This window comes from Rhamphochromis sp. 'chilingali' (assembly GCF_963969265.1).
Source record: "Rhamphochromis sp. 'chilingali' genome assembly, chromosome: 9".
Lineage (NCBI taxonomy): Eukaryota > Metazoa > Chordata > Actinopteri > Cichliformes > Cichlidae > Rhamphochromis > Rhamphochromis sp. 'chilingali'.
In genome coordinates, this window is record NC_137936.1 from 14607245 (window position 1) to 14620757 (window position 13513).

The window sequence follows — 13513 nt, forward strand, 5'->3', positions numbered from 1 at the left end:
AAAAAGCAAAAAAATGATTTAATATGAGGGCAATATGAGCAGAGAGCACAAACATGTTGAGGGATTGTCTGTGTTAGTTCAGTGAGATAGTTACTTGTAAAGAAAACATTTTTCACTAGCAGTCAAAAACTAATGTGTGCACTTAGTCTGCATTTTTATTTAGATACGAACAAAATGATAGCAGAAGTGCCGCCACATGTCTGGCCAGAAAGAGAGGACTAATGTGTCTATTTGGTAGCTCAATGAAAGGCTTCAGTTAGTTAAGAGTGAGGAAAAAAACTGCCTTCACGTTTGTAGTTGTGTCCTGTTGTACAATATTTGTAATTTTAAAGAAACAAACAAAACTCTACATTTTCAGAAATATTTGCGGGTGTTTTCTTGTTTGTTTGTTTTGTACTACTTGAACACTAAAGTGGCCCTCCACTGAAATGAGAGTGCAGTTAATTTAAGTTTGAGACCCCTGATTTAGATCAAACACTTTTTGTAATAGTGTTATTTTAATTGTCTCTCAGCCATAAAAGGCTGATGGGGTATTGTCGCCACCCCACCGGGACATCCAAATTTGTGAATGTGACAACTTCAGAACAAGGCGACGTAGGATTTTGAAACTTATACAATATGTGCGTCTACTAAAGATCTCTGTCGAGTTTGAATATCAGTGTCCTCGACCTCAAGGTCAAAGGTCACGTTTTCTGAAAATCTTGTGAACACATCAAGAAAGATACCATAGGTGCATCAACTGGGAGAGTGAGGGGTAGCATATTATTTATATGAACTGCAGTGCTGTTCCTTTTACTTGGGTAAAGATCTGAGTGCCCTTTCATTGTGGTACTCTGTTTCAGTGAAAACAGTTTTAACATGAGCATTGGGGAAAACAGTGTTTTTTACAATAACCTGTCCTGTTGAGCAGTTTTAGCGAGCAGAATCATGGTCTGAGTGCTTTGTTGTGCTGAGATGGGGAAGACAGAATATCAACCAAAAGTTAAAATGTTTTCAATTTATTTACATGTCACTGAGTGAAATATATGTGAGTGAAATTTAAATGACCATCAGACACCCTTGATCTGGAGCTCTGTGCAAGATCTTAGCTCATGGAGCTAATGGTGGATCAGTCCAAAACTTGGAACTTGATCTGAAGGCAGCTGGAACCACAGTCACATCTGGTAAAACTCTACATCGTAATCAGTGTTGGGACTAACGCGTTAACTACGTTATTATTGTGGTAACGAGCACGGTAACTAGTTATTATGCCAAAACCAGGAACGCGTTACTCGTTACTGGGATTTAGATAGGCTCGTTATTCGTTACTTCGTGTGGTGGCTATCGCGGAGCTTCCACAGATTCAGTAACATTAGCAAGTGGTGGATGCCAGCAGGTGGATGAAGGAAAAGGGAGGCAAGGGGAGAGACCCGAAGCGGCCGCTGGTCCGAGAGTGTCAGGTGAACTGAACTTCAGGTAAGAAGTTATAACCTGCAGTCCATCTGGGTCAGATATGAACCAAGTTTAGGTGGAGTTTATTTTCGTTATGCTGACTTTTTCGTACTGCGTGCTAGCTAGCATGACGGAGTTTCTATAGGGTTGATCTGATATCCTCGTGTTGGTGTTGTTCCCAGATCATCATACTAAATGTTGTTGCAGGATCAACATTGCATGTGACCAATCAGAATGTTGTGACGTCATACTTTTGCGACTTCGGGAAAAACCGGCTTAAAACAAAAAACTGTACTTAAGCTGCGTGAAACCGCCTCTGTCCGCCGATCAACGGACCCTGACCCTAACCCTAACCGTAACCCTTTAATAAACAGTAAGCAGAATTGATATTGTCCTTGCAACATTGGAATTTCATAAATGCACGAATGGCTTGGCGCGCAAAGGAATAACGTCACAACAATGTGATTGGTCACTTGCAATGTTGAACCTGGAACAACATTTTCATGATGGTCTGGGAACAACATCAACACGAGGATATCAGATCATCCGTTTCTATACAGCTGGGTGGGTGCTATGTTACTGATGTTGAACTTTATTTTGTTCATAAGGTTAATTATTAGAGTTGCCAACCGTCCCGTAAAAAACGGAATCGTCTGGTATTCAGAGAAAATATCATGCGTTTCGTATTGAGGTGAAAAGGAACACAGTTTATGTTTCAGCTACAATGAAAAAGACACAAAGCTGGAGTTATTCTGTGTTTACGCCGCACAGCTGCCTCTTCTTCTCTCATCCTCTCACCCTCCCTCTCCTGTTTCTACTTCAATCATGAAACCGATCAATGATCAGCTGATCGGCTTTTCTCTCTTGTTTATTTATCGCCCACTTTGCGCCAGAAAGAGGAAACCAGCAGATGTCGCGCTAAACAACAGCAGCACGTTTAAGCTTGATCAGCTGTTGTTAGAATTTATTTAATATTAGTTTCTAGTATCAGCTGATGTTGGCTGGAGCCACAGCTGTAAACCTGCTGGTCATGATATCGGTTTGGTTATGTGATGAGAGGGAAACATGAAGATGAAACCAGGAGATGTCCTTACTGAATCATCAGAGCTGTGATGAAGAAACAGGTTTACCTTTTAGGTGACATGAATGAGTTGAAGGGAAGTTATGAACTGTTTCTGAGAGACAAATAACACCAGGATCCTTTTCTAAGTAGCTGACAGCTGGTAACTGTGCAGGGGCGGGTCTAGCAAAGTGTTGCCAGGGGTCCATGTAGGGCATTAAAAGGGAAAGGGGGGCACAAGGAAATACTTTCTTATTCTCTAAAATGTCTCACTTTTAAAAAAATAATTATCTGAGTCTTACAACAAACAATTGATAGATTGATGCATATATACCATCAGAACAGTGTACATCACTGTCACAACAGCGTTTGTTTTCATTCAAAGGTTTTATGATTTTTCCTATAATGGTGGGCCGGTCTCTAGTCAAAATGCCCGGGACGATTTTTTTGTCCCAGTCCAGCCCTGTATGCAGCTCATCTTCAGTCTGGTGTTACCTACATCTTCCTATTCAGAAGGCAGAATTTCCGAGTTCTGAGTACAATCGAAAGCACCACGACTGCAGTTTTTGTGTTGGATGTAAAAAGCAGGCTAGGATAGAATCAGGCGTGGGATTTCTCTCGTGGAAATGTGCACATTATTTTTTCCTTTCTATTGGTAGGTGGCACAGTGCACTTGTGGCAAGTAAGCAAGCTAGAAGACCGGCAAAGTTATGGAAGAAACACATTAACAAGAGAATTCTGAGTAAAACCAAAGTTACTTTCCCTAGTAACTAGTTACTCTGAAAGTAACGATTAACTTGAAGTAACTGAGTTACTTTTGATAGAAGTAACTAGTAATGTAACTAAGTTACTAATTTAAAGTAACTTACCCAACACTGATTGTAATAGACTGAAATCGTGGTACGGTCCCCCTTCTCAAGAAGGCAGTTGTACAGGTTCATCTTAAGTTTGCTAATGAGCATCTAAATCATTCAGGAAAGATTTGGGAGAAAGCAAAATGTGTAAAATCCTCCTTCCTTCAGTCAGAACACTGAAGATGGCATCAAAGGAGTGGCTAAAGAGGAAGCACATTAAGGTCATGGAGTGGCCTAGCCAGTCTCCAGACTTCAGTTCGATAGAAAATCTGTGGCAGAAACTGAAGCTTCGAGCTGCCAAGTTTCTGTAAAGAGGACTGGACCAAAATCCCTCCTGAGATGTGTGCAAACCTGGTGACCAACTACAAGAAAGATCACACCAACAAGGATTTCTCCACCAAGTACTAAATGATCAAATACTTATTTCACTCGTTGACATGCATCTATTTATAACTTTTGTGTAATGTGTTTTTTTCTGGGTTATTGGTTGATATTCAGTATCTCCCTTTTAACATGAAACTACCATAGAAGTCAAAGCATGTTCATTTCTTTGAAAGCGAGCAAACTTACAAATAGGTCAAGTAGGTGATCAAATACTTGTATCCCCCACTGTATCCACACATAACCAGCCCCCACACCTGTCGCCATGACAGTTAAGAGGATGGCACACACAGGAGGGTCCTCCATACCCTTTTCCACTTCACACCACAAAATGACAGAGGTTCATGTCCACACGTTAAGTTTTCAAAGAAAGCTGCCTTGATTTTATCTGAATTTATAGCATACAGCTTTTAATCTCTCACTATCACTGATTTCTTCTCACTGCTGCTGTAGATGCTGATGATTTGATGCCCAATTTAGCTCCCGGCCACAGATTTGTCTCACATTTAAACCAAAGACTGCTTTGTACAGCCTAACCAAGCCCTAAAAATGTGGCTTTAAAAAGAGTTTATTGTTGAAGCTTTTCCCCTCCCAACTGCAAAAACCCCCAGATTGAAGCAGTATTTTGTCTGGGGAGCCCAGTTTGAGGATTACAGTTGTGTGTGTGTGTGTGTAACAGAAAGAGAGAGCTGTAGTCTGAAGGAATGAACACAGATCTAAAATTTAAGCACAGAATGTGTCATTGTTTTAATTTCAGTGGAGAGAGAGAGCTGCATCCAAGTGAGGAAATAAAGCGAGGTCGGTGATGATGTCATTTGTCCTGTCAAAAAGGAGGTGAAGCTGATTACGTTTTAGGCTACATAAACGCCCATGGGACACGCCGAGATAGAAGACTTTTTCTCGAAACAATGCGGAGAGGGAGAAGAGTGATCAGTGCTATCAAGCCAGCAGTTAAGTTCTCATGAGCAAAGCCACAGAGACCAGAAGGATGACATGTGTGAAAGAGGTTCAAACTAATCACTCTCCCATGAGGAAGAGGAGCGTGAGAGGAGCTGCAGTAAAGCCAAAGCATAAGGGAAGGGTTTGACATCAACAAGCCAAAACAGCTGCCCCCTTCTCCCGCACAGCAAGGGAGGGAGAGAGAGAGAGACAGGGAAGACTGGAGGGTCTGTAAGTGTAGAGCACAAGACATTTGAGGGTCTGTAAGCTGGAGAGAAGGAGTTATTAGCAAGTGGAAACGGTGGAGGGGGGCGGGAGGGAAGAGAGAGGCGGTGAGTGTATGCTTGTATGTTTTCAGAGTGAAGATAGTCAGAGAGCAAGGGGCGCAGGGGGAGTGTAAGGGGATGTGGGTTGAAGGGTAGGTTCTTGGTGACAGAGGGAGAAAGAGCGGTTGTAAGAAGAGAAGTCAGGGGGTGGAAAGTTATCTGGGGTGGGTTTCGAGGCAGGGTAAGCCGTCAGAGGCGAAGAACAGAGGTGTGAGGAGTCGCTGAGAAGGACGGAGGAACATGCTGGAGAACAAGAAGAGAGAAAACATGAAGTGCTGAAAGGGGTGGAAGAGAAGAGGAAATCACTCGCGAGGAGCTGAGGAAATTTAAAGATTAGAGGTGCAAGAGGCGTGTTTGCTGCAAGAATGGGGTGCATTCACAGTACGAGCACTGTGGGGATACAAAAGCACGCACATGACACAGAAACTGGAGGAATCCCTGTGAAGGCAGACCCTGAGGTACCTCCTGAAATCCTTCAGCTTGCTGAGGTAAGTGAGTAACCATCAACACGCTGGTTGTGCACAGTTCCATCCTCAAACGTGTGCAGTTTGAAGATAAACACAAAGTAAAATCACAGGTCATTAGAGATCAGCTGTTAAAGTCAGTTTGAAACACTCTAGCTCTCACTTTACATCCACAGCACCCGCTCGATCTGCTTTGCCATTTGACTCAGCAGCAGAGGCTGAACTTATACACTCATCACATGCTTGATAACAACCAAAGGAATCCAAAGAATTGCCACTGTGTTTCCAAATTAGACGAGGCCTGGACTCCAGAGCTGCTCTGTCTCTCTTATGAAATATTCCAGCAGCACATCATAAACAGAAGTGTGCATACCGAAGGGATCAAAGTGTTTGGCATGTTCCTTTTAGACCTCTCTCAGAAGCTTGTGAGCTAAGAAAGCTAATAAACTGTAAACTAAAACCACAGTCATCAACAGTGAACCAAGAAAAAAGGGGGGTATGCAGAGCAGCGGAAGGGAGGATTCATGCGATCGCTGTTAAATGATGTTCCTCGGGTATCAAAGGTTCAGGAGGAAGTGGTATAAGTTACTGTCTGGTTTTGACCCACCGCCTGCCTGTCTGCAGCCTCTATTTAGGAACATCTATGGATTTAGGTGCAAGCTACACTTCCACATGCATGAAGCCTCCTGGTATGCGCACTGGAATATGTGTGTTCTCACATGTTAGAGTAAATCATATTGTGGCATGCTCTGTGTCAGTGTTAGAAGAGAGCAAAAGAACAAAAAAGGTAAATAGGAAATGAAAAAAGTTGTGCATCTTTAATAAAACACACAGTGAAATGAAGCTGAAAGCTCAGACATCTGTGTGACGAGTGTGTAGTTTCTCTCTGATATTGGAGATATTGCTGGAACAAAAACATTAGATCATTTGCGGCTTCATATCCCTTGCTTGTGTTTTCCTGTGTGTGTGTGTGTGTGTGTGTGTGTGTGTGTGTGTGTGTGTGTGTGTGTGTGTGTGTGTGTGTGTGTGTGTGTGTGTGTGTGTCAGAGCATGCCAAATTATGATGACATAGTCCCAGCTGAATGGGCGGACTCGTATGAAGTGGAGAAGAATGAAGTGTGTGAATCTGTACATGCAACCAACAGTGCAGGAGTTTGGGGTTTTTTTGGTTTTGGTGGGGGGGTGGGGGGGTGGGGGGGAGAGTTTTTTCCTCTCTTTCACACAAATGAAAATCTGAACTAATTCTTGTTCCTATTTTGAGCATTTTCATAGCTTTTAGAGGCGACAGCCCCCTACTCCTGCAGGTTATAAATACCCAGCCAGAACTTGAGCACACTCCTGGCTCGCCACCTGCTCCCGTCCCTTCCTGGGCAGATTGTATGTCTGTGTGTGAGTGCGTGTGAGAGTTTTGTGACTCCTGGTCTCCAGCATGTCATCACTTGTGAGGTGCCGCTGAAAAAAGAAATGAGGCATTTAGTGCCAAGGAGGTGTGCGTGCGTGTGTCACTGTACTCTGTATTTATTTACAGTGTGCGTGCGTGCGTGCATGCATGCAGGCGTGTGTGCGTATGTGGTTGCAGCTGTATATTTTTGCCAATGTGAGGCAGTGGTACAGTGTATATTTCAGATAACTAAAGCTTTGTATTGAGGCACATGACAGAAAACTCTCACGACACAAAGCGGCATTACAGCTTCATTTTAAAAAGCCAGGGTAAAAAAAACAAAGCCCTAATAAATGCAGTTCAGTCCCTTTCTTCATCCACACGTTAGATGTGGAAGTCCTTCGGGCTCTTTGGTCAGTGGAGATGCCTGGAGAATGACACAGACTTTGGCTGCGAAAAACAAATGGGGTGGGGTTCTAATGCTGCAATGCAATACTGCAACACTGCTGATAGCCACAGGAGCCTCTGGAGACTGAATGTCCGTGCAAACAGAGATCCTTCTTACTGGTATCACTGCATATAAAGGGGGTTGGGCATAATCTAACAAACACCTGTGCAGCACAGCGTAGCATATATTCAGTCCTAGTGTTGAAAAAACTCAGTAAAATTCATTAGAAAGCTCAAATTATTCAAACTTTTAAAGCATTCAAAGCATTTAGCAAATCGTGCCAAAAAGTTTGTGTTTACTGTCTGAGTCAAATTAAAATGACAAAGCATTTGTCAGCATCACCTCAGCTTTGAACTGTACTGCTTTTATGACAAATGCCTCGACAGTTGTTTGTGCAGTTCCAGTTTAAACTAAACTTTGGCTTTCTTGTTGTGCTCCAGTTATTTGACAGCGTTGTCCTTCTTGTCGCCCTGATCTTTTGAGCGTGGTGTTAAAAATGCTTTCCCGATGTGTAATTTTCTGTCCCTCTGTATGGAACAAAATCCTTTTGTATAGTTATATTCAGAAACACTCTGAACCAGACCCATAGTGATGGGCTGCTTGAACAAAATCCAAACAATGTGCAGCAAGAGTTAAGCAGAAGCGAGCTTTGCCATCATGGGAAAAATTTAAAGATCGAATGACTTTTAGACGAGCAAACAACAACGACGGTGTTGTTGTAACAACTGAACTTCAAAGTTGAAAAGACATGTTCAGTTCACATGAAAATGTTGTTTTTAGTACAAGTTTAAATCCGTACATTTCAGTTTCATGATGATAGCATCTCTCCAAAGCTGTTTAACTTGGCTCACCTTACTTAATGTTGTTAAGTAAGCTGGAATAGGTGGAAAGGACTGTTCTTTATCCTGAGTTAATTGACAGATAACTACCACTAAATGTGCTCTCTGCTCACATACCAAAAGTACTTTATAAAGGTTATTATTTAACTAGACTGTTCCCTAAGATTCTGATTAAAATGTCAGATGAATAATGAATGGCTTAAAACGTGTGTGTCAGCTGATTGAGGGATCATTCAGATATTTTAGGAATCGGTGTCTCAGGAAAGCCGTGAGGACCCCACACACCCATGCCCTCACCTCTGTGAACTACTGCCATCTGTCGCACCCACACAACCAGGCTGAACAATAGCTTCCCCCCAGAGCTGTGGCTGCTCGGAACCAGGCCAAGAACGAATAAAGACTGGAAATATCCTTCCAATGTAACACACTGTATTGCTGATCCATCAACTATTTAATTTCACACTAGATGTTGTGGCACATGCCACTTTACTCATCCTGCTGAACTGGTGCACAGTATTATTGTGCTACCGTGTAGTTATTGGATACTTTTATAGCTTTAACTTAATCTTCTAAACTTTTGTAAGAGCTTCAAACCAAATTTCACTGCACTGCATAATATAAGTACAGCAGTAACAAGAATGTGTTCGCTGGAACAAAAGCAGTACATCCAAACGAATTACATCACCATGATGAAAAAAAATATACAGCTGTCTATGCTTTTCAAATAAGTTTAACAGTGAAAACGTCCTCAGTTGGAAAATGTGCTGCACTGCCACAGTGTGTCCACTGGGTAGCAGCCTTGACCCATTCTGATATTTCAGGTTCAACTTTCTGACTTACTGGCAACAACAGATGGAAAGTGCCACGGTTATAGCGTGGAACTGATATGCTTCTTTAATGCCATATCTCTATAATAAAAATGTAAAAAGCTACATTTGAGTGATTTTTCTTCAGTGGCAAAGATTTGCAACATTAAAAATCTTTGTCATTTATTTGACCCGCGGCAAAAACAAAGGAAAAATTGATGCAGTGTTTGTTAGTCACGTGCCATCTAACTGTGACTTCATTGCAAGTGTTGTTTACTTCACTGCTATTAGAGTTTGTACTGTCCCCATATGTCATACAAAATAATTCCAAGGTATGTATTACACATATTACATTGCTTTTATGCCGCTGAATGATTTTTGTCTTTATCCTTTCCTGTAATTTATTTCCATAATTATTCAGTTTGCTTTACGTTGAGTGATGATTGCAGCTTTTTTTGCAGTGTCGTAGCCGAGGGAACATTTCTGCAGGCGATCTCAGACCTGTGAAGTGACACATGCATTTGTGTGTACCGCATCTCTTTGGATTGCATTAGTCCAATTGATTCAATCTCCAATATTCACGGGTTACATAAGAACATTCAGAGTGTAAACGGCTGAGATGAGATGATGGTGATCCTCTCCCCTCATATGCCCTCAGCCCTCCCCCCCATATACTCCACACTACCACACACACAGACCCAGATGCATCACATTCACTGGATGTTACCCTTTATATGAGCACGTGTCGATAGTCAGATGACTCGGTACTCTGTTCTTTTGTTTATGAGATCAATGCGTACAGCATGATGGTAACGCGGTCCATCAGAGGCAACAGCCAAATTCATCTCAGAGGGCTTGGTGGCTAGATGGGTTACAAATATTAGGCAGCCTGAGAAAATGAGTGCAACAGTGATTTCATTATGGAAATCCTTTCTTTGGTGGATCTGTGTTAATCTACACTCCATACTGTATGAACAGTATGACTGGACAAAGTCAGTGGTTAGTTCTGGGGCCTCACAGCAAGAGGATCCTAGACTCAAGGACGGTTTGTTTGGAGTTTGCATGTTCTCGCAGTGTCGTATGGGATTCCTCTTGCAGTCCAAAGACATGCTTGGGGATTAGGTTGATTGAGGGATGACCCCCACAAAACCTGTATTGCATAAGTGGAAGAAAATTGACCACTGGATTTGAGATTCTAGCAACTTTTTTTTCTATAGTCATATATGCCCACTCTAATCCACCTACCCACCATCAAATAGCATGCTTAGCTCCCTCTGCTCACATTCATACTGTCAAGCAGGCAAGTAAAACTTTAGCACCTTTCAAAAGAAATATCACAAACTGCTTCACAACAAAAATGCTAAAACGTCAAAACAAAAGGTTACCCAATTAATGAGTTTTAATCAATAATCAATTTTTATCGATCAATTTTAGCTGCCTTTTAGAAGAGATCACTGGGTCCACAGCTCTCAGGCTCTCTCAGAAGGGTCGAGTTGTATGTTTGGAGGCCACAGTAGCCAATGCCCCTTCAGTTCTCAGCCTTGTATCCTGCACAGCCAGCAGGCCCAGCTTGCATGACCTCGGGGACAGGTTGGGCATGTATGGATGTAAAAGTTCACTGATGTATGCTGGTTTGTGTCAATGCAGAGCTCTAAAAGTCTAATCCACAATCATATAGTGGACCCAAAAGTTAATGGGGAGCCAGTGTAACTGAATTAGTAACAGTGTGACATGTGAGTACTTAAAAGACTTAGACAGAAGCCTCTGAACAACCTGCAGACGCTCCAAAGAAGCTTCCTTCAGACTAGTGAACAAAGTGGATTAATTACAATAATCGAGACGTGATAAAGGCATAAAAAACAATTATAACAGTAATATTCTAACCACCTCTTGGATGTAATCCCATGTTTAGCGAACAAACAGGAGAAGCCTTCGTCTAACGCTTAGTAAGACAGCAAATAAGTGTATTTTCAAGAAAAAAGTATTATTCTAAAGCTCCTGATTATTAACCGTGAGGTCATTTAAAATGAGATTAAAATAAATTGCAGTGCTTTAATTTGAGACTTAAACATTATTGCTTGGTAAACCTTTATTTTCAACTGAAATTGGATTCGAAACACTTGAGTTCAGTAAGCAAGTAAACGTCAAATTAAAGAGCATTTGGAATTTTTAATGAAGCAAGTCAGAAACTTTGCAGCTGTTATATGGTGTGCTGCAAAGCGCGGTGTCTGCAAATCAGCTGCGTTTACGTTCGCATTATAAGCAGCCGCACAAAAGCTGAAGGGGAGGCCGCATAAAACATTCAGTTGACATTTCTTGTCATTAAGGATTTAAACGGTGTACACTCCACTTGAGAGGCAAGGCTCCTTTATAAAACATTCCAGTTTAGCGACACTCACCGTTTAAGGCGGTGAGGGAAGCGAGGCCAGTCAATAATCATTTGTGAGAGGGACCAAACCGGCGTTCAACTTCCCGAGTTAAAGTCAAACCAAGGCGTCCAAAAAAATGTCTCAGCTGAGATGTGTTTATTTTAATTAGATACAGGCATTTAACATGAAGGGAAATTTCAGCATGTAGTGGTACTATGGGATGTTTGTTGTCCTCCACCTCTCCTACACATACCGCACTCTCACACCATCTCCTTCCTGATGTTTCCAGGCCCCTCCTCATCCTCTGCTCTAGGAAAAAAGTAATGGTTTAATTTGCTTCACATGCCGTCAAAAGGTTTTGCTTTGGGAGGGCGTTGCCATAACTCTGTATAAACATTGTCCCGCTTCTCGCTGGGACAGTTGAGTATGAGTTTATAAAAAGAAAAATCCATGGATTATGAGTCAGGGAGGTGAAATTATTAGAGTGCATATCTTCACCACAGCTGTGTGTGGATGTGCCTTAAAGACATTCAAATTAATCGTTGCTTTCAAATGATCATTTTTTTTATTAGTGCTTACATGAAGAATAATGCAGCCAATCATCATTCCCACCATATTAAGCAAAATAATGTTTGTTTGTTTTCTGAGAGAGAGTGAACAGTCATACTAAGCCTGTTTATGTCAGATTTACTGTACCTTTGGCTTTGCGTAAAGAAGCTCAAACCCTGGGTTTACACAGCTGCCAGGACTGCCCAGTGTGGTACCACCTTGAAATGTTGACAGGAAACTGAGCCTGTCTTCAAAGAGGAGAAGCCCCAGCTACTTAAGCCAGACTAACAGGGAGACTAAATGTAAGTTAAATATTAGTCTTTTGTTTAGCTGAAAAAGATTTATCTTCAAAGTCAGTATGTATGCAGGCAACACAGTTCTTTGAGATGATGACAATGCATGTGTGTATTCATAATATTGGTCATAAATTAGTCAGGGAAATGGCCAATAGGAAAAAAGGTTAACCTGACAATGACGCTAGAGGTCAAACCAGGGGAACATGAGGATTCAGTTTTTAGTTGGTGAAAAGTTGGAGTAGAGGAGTTTACGGGACATCTCAGTGTTTTTGGTACTTTTTCCATGTTCCTGAACTGCCGGGGGAGGCCACTGCTTTTGGGAATTCCATCACCAAAAGAGGAGTAAGGCAGACTTTGGATACACTTGGGGATACGATGTGTAAAAGTAACATGCACAGGAATGCGAGAACCCATGTGAATGTTTTACTAGCAGGACTTTAATGTGACAATCATTGTTATTTGCTTCACCTGACAGTTGTGAAGTTGTGGTTGATCAGTATGGAGACACAGAGAAGCTTAAAACAGTGACCACGGTAAAATAATAAAAAGATTAAAACACGTTTATCCCCTGACAGAATCTGTTAGGTTCAATTCGTCTTGCCTGTGACCATACTGCACAGTCGACTGGGAACAGCAGCATGTAAAGCTTTTCATTTTTCAGTCTTAGCCCCCAGACTGAGACAGAATAAGGACAAGTTAAAAGACAAGACAACAGGATGCCTTCAAAGACAACATGATACGACAGCTGATATTAGTGGAGGAAGCTGAACGTACAGCAGGTAGGACACCAGTGCTCATGCTGGTGTATCACTAAACCAGCGCATATCTGTACTGACAGCAGCCACGCAGGGGATAGTGAACATCTAGTGCTTCAGATGGAAGAATGCTAAACTCAAATTGAGAAACTTGGTAAACCTAAGCAGGCCCACAATCTACTATTCATGTTATCACGAGGGGATCGATGGTTTCAAGCTGCTTTCATGCACACAGTTACCGCCTCACTAAATGAATGATTTCCACTGAGGAGGAGCCTTTATTTCGTCCTTTGTAACATTTCTATGTCTCGTGTGTGGTGATCAGATTTGATTGTCCTGTGTATCCGCAGCTCTCCAAGTCAGGGAACCATGCCTTCACACTGAAAACACTAAAGAGGAGACGAATGTGTGATGTGTGCAAGCACAACATTGACACCCCTGCGGCTTTCTGCAAGGGTGAGTCCACATCTCAGGGTGGTAGCAGATCTAGATGCAGGTCAGAGCAGCTCGCTGACTCTCGGAGTAAATTATTGCTTCTTTTTGCTTACAGAGTGCAAGGTTACAGTTCACAAGACATGTGAAGCCAAGGTGAGCTATACATTTTCTACCTGCATA

At 42.0% G+C, this 13513-nt stretch overlaps 1 protein-coding gene across 3 annotated transcripts in view; it reads left to right on the plus strand.

Annotated features, from left to right (window-relative positions):
• The first annotated feature begins 1726 nt into the window (after positions 1-1726).
• The window catches only part of LOC308402399 (tensin-2-like), a 34236-nt gene continuing 22449 nt past the window's right edge, over positions 1727-13513 (plus strand). For 2 of the 3 annotated variants that reach the window (XM_080891209.1, XM_080891208.1), the window contains exons 1-4: positions 1727-1995; positions 4484-5479; positions 13249-13354; positions 13449-13486. In XM_080891209.1, the coding sequence (XP_080747335.1) occupies positions 5357-5479; positions 13249-13354; positions 13449-13486 (267 nt within the window). In that variant the 5' untranslated portion in view covers positions 1727-1995; positions 4484-5356. The remainder of the gene's footprint in view (positions 1996-4483; positions 5480-13248; positions 13355-13448; positions 13487-13513) is intronic. The other variant, XM_080891210.1, reaches the window with a different exon arrangement.